At 31.5% G+C, this 11,491-nt stretch overlaps 2 protein-coding genes across 2 annotated transcripts; one reads left to right on the top strand and one right to left on the bottom strand.

Annotated features, from left to right (window-relative positions):
* Window positions 1–4,489: 4,489 nt before the first annotated feature.
* On the bottom strand, window positions 4,490–11,066 carry LOC107856143. Its single transcript, XM_016701136.2, has 3 exons — window positions 10,223–11,066; window positions 9,021–9,311; window positions 4,490–5,268 (listed from the first exon to the last, which is right to left on the bottom strand). Exons 1-2 carry the CDS (start codon window positions 10,834–10,836, stop codon window positions 9,047–9,049), a joined length of 879 nt encoding a protein of 292 aa, XP_016556622.1. The 5' UTR covers window positions 10,837–11,066; the 3' UTR covers window positions 4,490–5,268; window positions 9,021–9,046.
* On the top strand, window positions 4,965–8,384 carry LOC107856142 (probable serine/threonine-protein kinase PBL28). Its single transcript, XM_016701135.2, has 7 exons — window positions 4,965–5,101; window positions 5,221–5,408; window positions 5,553–5,751; window positions 5,831–5,994; window positions 6,095–6,199; window positions 7,686–7,808; window positions 7,963–8,384. Exons 1-7 carry the CDS (start codon window positions 5,032–5,034, stop codon window positions 8,197–8,199), a joined length of 1,086 nt encoding a protein of 361 aa, XP_016556621.1. The 5' UTR covers window positions 4,965–5,031; the 3' UTR covers window positions 8,200–8,384.
* Window positions 11,067–11,491: the final 425 nt, after the last annotated feature.

Below are 11,491 nucleotides of genomic sequence, written 5' to 3'. Positions count from 1 at the left end.
AACTCATCAAGTGACGTGGCATCCCAATCAAATTCAAAACCAATGAGACACCATCATATGTACAAATGATATGGAAATCTCATTCAAATTCAACAACCAGTCAAAAGGTGCTAAGTGTCAAAGTGACATGTTTTGGTCAATCACAGGCAACTAAGCCCTACCCCCACAACTATAAATAGGGGGTAACATAACATTCTAACAAGAAAGAAAGAAAGAAATAAAAAGGAGGACATTCTGCAAGCATTGAAGAAAGCTCTGCATTGACTACATAACTATTCAAAGAATTGACTAGCGGAGTTCTGCCTGGAGATCAACTTGACAAGACGAAGTGTTGTCTCACATTCCTGGAGATCCAAATGCATTTCTAGGAGGCTCAATCATCCTACATTTGAGAATCATGCTGCAAAGGCCCTCGAATCACGGAAAAACTTAGAAGAGAAGAATCGAGAGAATAACGGAATTGTACTCACAAGTTTCATCTTAATAAAATTATTATTTTCTTTTATTTATTTTTACTTTCAGTTAATTTTCGGCGCACTTACGAAAATTTATTGCGAACAGGGATAAAATTATCAAAAAAATTTAATGTAAGGACTATCAAAATCTCGTATTCTCTCTTATATATATATGAACAGTGAATTACAGGATTTGGAGGGTAATTTTGTCATTTTATGACTTTATCCCAAGTTAAAATATGGTGGAATTATTTATACCACCCTTTAGGTGGATAACTTATCCCGGTACTATTTGTTAATCTCAAAATAAGTCATTCCGAATTCGGCAACCAAACATAGCATCAAAAAATTTATCCCGAAACCATTATTTTATCCCGGGATTATATGTTTTAATACCTCACACCAAACGACCCCTTAAAAGTATTCACATTTTGTTAGTTTAATACTCCCTCCGTCCCAAATTACCCGTCTCAAATTTCCTAATTTGATTTTCCATTTTAATTTTCTTTTCATTAATCAAGAAGATACAATTTTTTTTTCCATGTTTTACCTTTTGCATTAATTACTTTTTCTTTAAATTAAAATGTAAACATCATTTAATAGAGGTACTATGATAAACTAGACATATTATTAATTATTTTTCTTAATCAATGTGTCATCTCAATTTGAGACGTGTAATTTAAGATGGAGAGAGTACTTAAATTATGGAGTGTTGCTGTTACCCTGAATTATAGAATTTTCTATCTAGAACCTACTGTAGTATTATTTTAGAAATATAAATTTTCAACTGAACTTATTTCTGGTATTTTGAAGTGGAAAAAGAAATCTCTAATTTAGACAACCCAAGAAAGAAAAAAATTGTGTTACATTTTAACCTACAAGTTCTGATTTTTGTTGTTGATTTTTTAGTATTACTGTTATTTTAGAGCTACCCTTTTTGGTAGAGTGTACTGCTTATTATGCTAAAAGTCAATCCTGATTTTTTTAACTAGATTTACATATTTCTGATTATGTTATTTTTATGTTACTGTTATTTTAAGGTTTTAACTTTCAGTTAGTTTACTGTCATTAACAAAAGTGTAGTGATTTGGAAAAGAAAAAAATGAACATAAGGAAAAAATAACAAATAAGAAGTAAAAATAATTAAAAATTACATATATACACAAGTTAACTTTACCCTATTACATAAAATTTTATAGTGAAAAACAAATTACAAAAATTCTAAATTAATTACTTAAATCCTACCTTTTTTACTTTCTCTCTCTTCATTCTTATACATCCCAAACAGCTTCATAATTTCCGCCTAAAAACTTGCTACCTTATCTCTCCAATTATCTATCTCCATTAAACTTCCTTACTATCTTTCAACACCCACAAATTTCGGCGATAATCTCTCTCCAATTTCACACATCCACACACCAAAAAAAAAAATTCTTTCTCCAATTTCATCTTACACCCACAAAAAAAAATTAAAAAAATTCTCCATTTTCATTAAAAACCGAGCAAAAAAAAAAAACAAACTCGATTTTCATTCAATACTAGAGAAAAAACTAGTTTCATCAAAAACCTAGAAAAAAGATTTAATCATTCTCAAATCTCATACCATTGTGAGAGTTGATTTGTTTCATAATTTTTCATTTATTTCAAATCAGGTCTTGAGATTTTTGCTCTATTTTGAAGAGTTGCTTATATTTGATTTACTGTAGTATAGGTAATAACTTATGTATTGTGACTACTTATATATTCAACTGATATGTATGGAAAATCTGTGTTTACTTGAGAATCATATTACATTTTTTTTTTGTATTGTAATTATGTATTATATGTATTAGAACTGCTTACACATATATATGTTATGTATAGAAAATTGTTGTTTTTGATTACCAATGTTCCTTATACATTTAGTATATTGCAGTTATGATGAAAACTAATGTATTAAAATAAATTATACATACATATCTTATTTTTTGATGTTTGATTGTAATTTAGATTTTATTGATGTCCTTAATCTTCTTATACATACATATGTTTTAATTAAGTGTGTTGCAATGAAGTAAAATATATTGTATTATTACTATCTAATTTGATAGATATTATGTTTGTTGTACATTATATTGTATTGGTACTATATAAATTGGCATGTATTACATTAAAAAATGATTTATACTTTAGATATTTACATTGTACTTTAGATATTTACATTATACATTAGAAAGGTATATTTTTTATAATACTTTATTTACTTCAGTAAATGATTTCGTATACGTTAATACTTTTTTATAATACTTTACGTTGATATATTTTTGACATATGTCGGGTACATTATACTTTATAATTATAACCTTATATAATATAATTATAATAAGTTTAAATCGACTATGTTAACCTCATATATTTATGGTCACATTATACTTTAGATATTTACATTATACATTAGAAAATTTACATTACATATTAGTCTTCATGACATCCTTATAATATGTATAAGGTTACATTATACATTTAGAAAACTTATATTTTCATATTAGTTTTCATGATAACATTATACATAGAAGTACTATGTATAAGGTGCACACATACATGTTGAGTGTTGACTAATATGACCTTATTTAATCTTGTTTAGATTAATCTTCTTCAATTAATATGGGTAAAGTAAAAAAAAAAAAATTAATTATCTCTTGAATTTCTTAAACATGCCAATTAGTTTGAAACAAAATTTTTTAGCAAATGTGCCAAGTAGTTTGAAACAAAGGGTGTAATATATATTGCATTGAGGCGGGTTTAATAATTGGAGCAACGTGAGTATATTGCATATAACTCAAACTTCGCTCTTTAGTCTTCTTTCACGCAATATTTCGTTAATATATATAGTCAACGAGTAAAATAACATATTGTAAGTCATCTGCAAAATAGATAAATTATAATATTTGACAATTATTTAATTGTGTTTATGTTTAAGGAAATTTTTGAATTTGTATTGCAGTTTCTATTTTCAAGCCTCCATAAATCAGCACATTAATTATTGAAGTTAATTGTGAGAGAGAATAATGGTAACTAATTTTATTTTCATAATTACAGGCAAAACGGTTACCTCATACATTATAATAATGTATAAGGCACAGAGTAATATATATGTATGATTCTAAAGCTAAGAGAGAGAAAGTACACTCGAGATTCTATGTAATTACTTTCATTAAGGATGAAATTTATGTTGTCTATGCTAAAAATAATGTAAAAAATACCAAATGGCGACTTTCTTTGGCCTATTTTCTAGCGCTCACACACTAAGAATAGTTCAAGGGGTAACAACAATATTTCATAATTTTTCGCATTAAAACTAACAAACGTGAGTAATTTAGTGGGATTTTGAGGTATTAAAAGGAGTTAGGACTAATGTTTTTGATTTTACAATGCCGACCACCTTTATCCATTCTTAGTACATTAAACTAAAACTGAAAGTAAGAACATACCAAACATTCCAAAATTGCAACTTTTTAGTTTGTAATATTTTCATACAAATAATAAATACTACTCCTTTCCTACACTTCTACATTTCTACATGTCCGCCATGTTGCTAAAAATAGATGTTCACGTTTACTTGTCCAGCTTTAAAAAGCAAGAAATAATTTAACACATAATTTCTAATTTATCTTTATTGTTAACTATAGTCATTTCTCAATGAATTTCTCAAAACATTGGATTTATTATATCCACTGAGTGATATGATAATATTGTCATTCTATTTATTGCCTCCTTAAGAGGTGTGTCAAGTCAATATTGGACAAGTAAAACTAGAGGAAGGGGGATATATTTCTTGATCCTAGACAATTAAGGGACAAAAATCTTTGGATTGAAAAGTAGTGCTGATTCTTATTGTAGATAATGCAAAAATACAGAATCAGCAAGCCAATGAAATTGAAAATCTACAGAATGACCAATACTAAAGAATGAAAATTACAGCAAGAAGTCATTAAAGTGGTAAACCATGATATAGTAGCAATGTTTCACCAGCAATAACTACAAAAATAAAAACATACTAACAACACAAAATATGGATTCACGAACACTCAAAATTGAAATGTTACATCAATAAAACAGTACAACCAGAATTTTCAGGCAAAAAGGTTACAGAAATCTAAGAAAATGACCACCCAACAAGAGCCATTTGCAATGGAAACAGTAAATGATACAGAAAATAAGAGAATGTCATGTTAAATTGCAGCTCCTCTTTCCTTTTCAAGGCATACACCCACCCACCCCACTTTCACATTTGAAGGTAAGCAACACATTTCTTTTCCATCTCTTGCTTTTTCTTGCCTTAGGTTGTTGGGTGATAACAGTGTTAAAGAGTGTTACGTATTTATCATAAACTAACTTCTCATTTGCTTTATACATACTCCAACAGGATTCTCATACAACTCTATATCCTCCTTCCAATATACTTATATCTATTTTCTCATTCTTCTTTGGCTTAGAAATTTTTGTATCTTTCTCCATTAATATTTACTGTTTTCTCAAATGTAATACATCATTGAACCACAAGAAAGCATCTGAATCTATTGAAAGAACAGGTATCATGCCTTTTGGTTTGGTGTCAGCATGGAACAAACGTCGGAGAAGCAAGTCCGAGGATCAGTTAAATCCTTGTATGTTTCAGCCTCGTATCCTTCCTTTTCTTAATATAGCAGCAATACTTCTCACCCTGTTGTGATTGCCTGTACTGCATCATGTTACTTCACGGAGTTGCATATATGATTGTTTTCAGGGACATATAAACCTGTTGAATATTGGCAAATCGAAGACCAGAATCCACCTGCAGCAAAGAGACGGCAGGGATCATCAGTTTTCACACTTAAAGAAATGGAGGAGGCAACAAATTCTTTCAGTGACGACAATCTACTTGGAAAAGGAGGATTTGGTCGAGTTTATAAAGGAACACTGCGGTCTGGAGAGGTAAGAAATATAAGGGAGAAAGAATTTCAAATTGGTGGTTTATTTTCTTCGTGTTTCACTTGAGCAAGGTTTAACAAATCATTATTAGAAACTTGCGAAAGCAGATCAACTAATATAAAATTTGATTGTTCTGCCAATTGGAAGATTGTCGCAATCAAGAAAATGGATCTACCTTCATTCAAGGAGGCAGAAGGCGAGCGCGAGTTTCGCGTGGAAGTCGATATTTTGAGTAGACTGGATCATCCTAATCTAGTATCACTAATAGGCTATTGTGCAGATGGGAAGCACAGATTTCTAGTCTATGAGTATATGCACAAGGGGAACCTTCAAGATCATTTAAATGGTTGGTTTATAAGTTGAAGTTTCCTCAATTCCAAGACTCTTACCTTTTGACGCTTAACTAGGTCTTACCGAAACTGCAGGGATTGCAGAAGTGAAGATGGATTGGCCCTTAAGGCTAAAGGTTGCGATTGGGGCAGCAAGAGGACTTGCATATCTCCATACCAGTTCAGCCGTTGGAATTCCTATAATTCATAGGGACTTCAAATCCACCAATATTCTTTTAAACACTAATTATGACGCAAAGGTACTCTAATATTTCATCCATGTTAATTTTCGTTAGATTTATGATGTGAAGGGATCTTTTCATACAACTAATAGATAATCAATACTCATCCGCTGCACAGATATCAGATTTTGGCCTTGCAAAATTGATGCCTGAAGGCCAGCAATCGTGTGTGACGTCTAGGGTACTTGGTACTTTTGGTTATTTTGATCCTGAATATACATTGGTGAGTTGCTTGCATATCAAATCTATGTCTGAAGTTACTATAAAGTTGGATACCATATTGTTACTTAAAAATATTTTCTTCATTACAACAAACCAACAACGCACTGTCTAGTTTTCTGACATTTCCCTTCCCAAAGCTCTCTCTGTTAGCAAAGAAAAAGGAGGAAGAGGAAACAAACAAAACAAAGCCATAACACAAGAATGACGAAGAGAGAAAGTACAAAAGAAATATCCAATGTGTCACTATGCAAAAGCAAGAAGCAAGCTACAAAATAAGAGAAGAATAACTAATCTGAAACAGAATGCATTAGGTAGTGGCTGCTGACTAACAATACTTCTGCTAAGCACATAAGAAAACATTGCGAGAAAACGAGTATATGGGAATAAGCTAAGCAGGGAAAGGACTACAAAAGAAATCAAATACATAATTCATCTTCCTTTTAAATATCTATAGTGCTATTTGTTCTTCTAGCTTCCTTTCCTTTAGAGTTAAAAGTGGCATGCAAAAGAGTTGTCTCAATGCTTTGCTTTGTTCATTATGCAAGGAGAAATCTAATATGTGTGGTTATGTTGTTTCCTTGTATCTTAAATTATAAACCTCCAAACTTGTTGAACTGACAGTTATAATTTTGATACTCTGCTACATAAAAAGAAAACACAGTTTCAGCCTTTCAGGTTCAGAATGGATCTTCAAACAAACTGAAACCATCCTACCCTATTAGATGCAAATTTAGCAAAATTTCATGTCTATCAAAACTCAATCATCATCAGAACTTTAGGCGAAATATGTTCCATTCAATTCCAATGCCGACAGAACTGCAATGCAAGATTAGCAATCAAGCTTGAGTAAATCTGACTTCAATGCAGTTTTAGAAAAAATGAAATGAGGCAACTGCCTGTATCTAAGTAAATGAACATTTCAGACAAGCTAACACTGACATATTAACTATTAAGCTTTTCTCCTCCATTAAATAACACCTTACTGTAGTGAAGACATTCTTAGACTGATGTTCACCCCCAAATTGAGAAACTAAACTAACAGTAAAGAGGAGATAATGAATTGATAATTGATAAAGTCCAAATTATTAGCTTGCTTTATAGATTTTGGAGCAACTAAACCCACTCTCCTACCCCCTTTATCACTTAAGAGTGATGAACATTTTCAATAAATGCTGATACTACATGTCACTTTACATAATGATCCGCCCTTCCTCTACTTTCTATTGTAAATACCCACAGATATTGCATCAGTCAGTATTTTCTTTCTTCTTTCAAGTCAATATTAAAAAAAAAATAATATTATCACTCTACCTGCGAGAAGGAACTAGTTTTACTTGAATTCTGTTGCAAACATGTGAATGAATGTAAGGAAATTTCTTACCTCATCCTTTATTCTTGTGATATAAATATTGTATTTATAGAAGAAAGAAGTTATTCCTCATTAACATTCCTTTCAGAAAGACCTTGCTAATATTATCTTTGAACAGACCGGAAAACTCACTTTACAAAGTGATGTTTATGCATTTGGTGTTGTTATGCTGGAGCTTTTAACTGGACGCAGGGCTGTGGACCTCACCCTTGGACCAAATGATCAGAATTTAGTACTACAGGTAAGGACCAAAACAACAATCCTAACATCATATAGGAAAATTGTTCAAGAAGTGAAAATTCACTGTAAAATTTTCACTAATTTTTTTTTTTTTTTGATAAAGGTAATGTTAAAATTTTCACTATGTGATATTCACTGCTTTGAGGATACTGCAGGTGAGACATATATTGAATGATAAGAAGAAGCTCCGTAAGGTGATTGACCCTGAGATTAGCAGGAGCTCATACACAGTGGAGTCTGTCACCATGTTTGCTAACCTAGCATCTCGTTGTGTGAGACCTGACAGTAGTGAAAGGCCCGCAATGGTAGACTGCATCAAAGAACTTCAGCTGATCCTCCACACGAATACGAAAGGGTTAACTATGACTATGCATACATTCAGAATGCTCTGAGACCTTCTCCGACTGACATGGATGACACAAAATCTGATCAATATGTGCCAAGAAGAATTTTCTTCCAATTCAGAAGTTGCAATATCAGCTAAAAGTTTCAAATGTACATTTGAAAGAAAAATGAGGATGGTAGGATGTAGTAAGTTGTCAAAATAATAAAAGAACATGCCCAGATTCAAGCGGAAGATCTCAAGTTTTCTTAATAATTTAATAATAGCCGGAATTCAAGATTAGGACAACAATATTCTCATGAAAACCTTCTATTATTTTTCTGGCAAGCCCACTTCTGCTCAAACACATTAGGCAGAGATCTGATTATGTACACACTTACTTTGCCAATTCATAGAAGCAATGGTGAGAATTTCTGGTCAAATGAATTGAATTTTATCAGAAAATTAGTTGAGTTTCTAGCTAAATTATGTAGTTACGTATAACATTCATAATGTTTCATCGTCACATATCAGAGATCGAAAAAAGTCTTCGTGTGGCTGCTTTTCTTTTAAAACAGATATATTAAGTTTGACATATTCGCTGGAAAAATAACCTCTGATGATATCACATACATGCACAGAAAGCTGAAGACAGCTATCACCCTGGGGTAAAAACAGAAACATTTTTGCTTCACATTATAGAAGATTAAGAAGTAATGGCTCATCACAAACACAATAATTCAGGTTATAAAAAGGAAAACAGAAAGCTAGATCAAGTTTGATTATGTACATTTACAAATAAAGCAGAATGATAGACCAACAGATAGAGCCTAAAGAACACAAATTTCATGTAAGGATATGAGAATGGCTTGACAATGGTAAATAGTGTACCTCAAAAGTTGTCTATGTTTACATGTTCATGTGTCCACTGAAGAAGTAAATTCATCAACTTCAAGAGGGCTTTCTGAATCTGGAAGAACTTTGCACATCAAGTGCTTGCGTCGCTGCAACGTCAACAAGATAAAAATGTTGTCTGTCTCAACAATGGTATACCCTGCTTTTCTATACATATTGAGTGGAGCAGTATCAATCATTCGACAGTGCAAGTAAACTTCTCTAGAAGAACTCATTTGAGAAATTAGTTCCTCGCTTGCTTTCAACAGATGCCAACCAATGCCCCTTCTGGAAAATGATAACAACAAATACCGAAACTCAATACTAGTCCAACATCCATTTACTCTTCCAACTAGAATGACACTATACACATCAACTTTTCCTATAGAATTATATGTTTCCATGTATTCAGACTTAATTATACCTCAAAGTATTTTTATGAGAGACCAAGTATATGCTAAAAGTTGAAACAGAAAAAGACATTGGCAAGGGGATATATACAGGCTGAGAATGATCTCTCGCGAATCCAGGTCAACTCTTGAATTACTTCTACGCTATCACGGCATATATTTGACAAGTTCATTACATATATATATACAGACAAACACAGAAACACACATACACACACATATCTAACAAGTCAACCACAACCAGTTAGTTGAACCCTAGAGTCAGTTTTGGCCTGGTATCTTACCTCTTGTCTTTTACAACCAATTTGACTAACTAATTTTTTCCATCATCAATATGATGATTGAGATAGAGAACTGGTAATATATAAGTTGAGAATTCTCACAAGAAACAAATTACTCCCTCCGTTTCAATTTGTTTGTCTTCTTTTGACTTGAACAAAGTTTAACAAAGTAAATTGAACAGAATCTTCTAGTCATAAACTAAAGATACCTAAAATGTACCAAAATGTCTTTTAATCTTGTAGTCAACTTATCACTGGAAAGTTAGAATCAGAAAGTTGTACCAAAATTTCATTTAATCTTGTGGTCTTAAATATGTCACGTGGAAAGTTGAAGTAAAAAAGATGCTAAAAAAGGAAAGACACATTGTTCTTAACCAGATGGAAAGCAAGCTAAAACGGACTAAAAAAAAAAAAAGAAAAACAAATTGAAACAGACTAAAAAGGAAAACAAGGTTGACAAATTGAAACAGACTAAAAAGGAAAGCAAAACAACAAATTGAAACCAAACCTCCTCAGCAGCTTATCTACAGTCATATTGCAAATATATGGAGAATTCTTTGGAGGTGTAGGTGTAGGTGGATTAGCATTAGCACCCCTTTTATCAAAACAAACTTCCACAGTACCAGCCAAATGCAAATCTCCCTCTTCACCATTTTCTCTATAGAATGCAAGAAGTGTAGCAGTATGTGGCATCATAGCTCTTCTCTCAATCATATACTGTTTCACTAAATATGCCAAGAATTTCACATACCCTTTAGGCATTAACATTGACTCAGCAAAAGATTCAGCTAATAACCAAACAGTAACATCCATTTCTTCTTCTTTCATTACTTGAATCCACAATGATCCTTTCTCCAATTCTTGAAAATACCTGTATTTCTCTAAAGATTCAAGCTTTTCAAGTTCTTGGTTTGTTAAAAATCTACCTGTTTGATTAAATGGGGTTGATGATGAAGATTGGGAAGTTGAAAGTGGGATAGTTAGATGTGATTTTTTTGATGAGAGGATAAAAGGGTGTGTGTATTTTGGGGTAAAGATTGAAGCTTTATGTGTATTATGGTGAAAATAATTGTGGTGAGATTGAGGGTCTACAGAAAATGATAAAGAAATTGCAGTAGCCATTGAAGGACAACGGATATAGGGATATATGCTTGGTTGAACTGAAAATTTGGATTTGGTGAAGGGGAATTTTTTGCGTCTTAAGATTTGGCTAGAAAAATAGACAGTGCTGATAATTAATTACTCTCTCCATTCCCAAACACTCTTCCCGAAAACAGCATCTCTATCTCCGAATCACTTAGATTTGTAAAACAAACTTATGAAACTTTTTGTGCGATTTGTACTATGCTAGACATCAAGTCCGTGCTCAGCCATGTATATTATTTTTTATCATATCATACAAATATAATTTAAATAATTAATTATTAAAATAATTTATATTTTTAATTTATTATTATGATTTATAATTTTTATTACAATTTAAATGACACTAATATAAGTTTACGAGTCAATCAAATATTTTATATTTTTAAATTATTAAATATGTAATTTATAATACTTTTAGCATAATTTTTCAATAAATTATATCTTCCTTTGTCCCGTCGTAATTTCTATAGCACTAATTTAATTTTGATAGTCAAATAAATATTTTAGGTTGACATATTATTTTGTGTGTATTTTATTTTATTATGAAATGTTATTAATTTTTAACGCTTAGATGACCATAAAAATTAATTAGGGTGATATAATAAAATCACGATTGAAATAATGAAGTAGA

This window comes from Capsicum annuum, chromosome 11, assembly GCF_002878395.1.
Source record: "Capsicum annuum cultivar UCD-10X-F1 chromosome 11, UCD10Xv1.1, whole genome shotgun sequence".
Taxonomy (NCBI): domain Eukaryota; kingdom Viridiplantae; phylum Streptophyta; class Magnoliopsida; order Solanales; family Solanaceae; genus Capsicum; species Capsicum annuum.
Note: the sequence above shows the minus strand (reverse complement) of the source record. Positions and strands in the feature narration are given on the sequence as shown.

What these genes read in the sequence shown, in the direction of transcription:
- LOC107856143 (XM_016701136.2), bottom strand. Translation starts at nt 10,836, where the DNA reads ATGGCTACTGCAATTTCTTTATCATTTTCTGTAGACCCTCAATCTCAC. An exon ending in GTAGATAAGCTGCTGAGGAG is followed by an intron (nt 9,312 to 10,222) that starts GTTTGGTTTCAA and finishes ATCATTTTCCAG; the next exon opens with AAGGGGCATTGGTTGGCATC.
- LOC107856142 (XM_016701135.2), top strand. Translation starts at nt 5,032, where the DNA reads ATGCCTTTTGGTTTGGTGTCAGCATGGAACAAACGTCGGAGAAGCAAG. An exon ending in GAACACTGCGGTCTGGAGAG is followed by an intron (nt 5,409 to 5,552) that starts GTAAGAAATATA and finishes GCCAATTGGAAG; the next exon opens with ATTGTCGCAATCAAGAAAAT. An exon ending in ATCAGAATTTAGTACTACAG is followed by an intron (nt 7,809 to 7,962) that starts GTAAGGACCAAA and finishes AGGATACTGCAG; the next exon opens with GTGAGACATATATTGAATGA.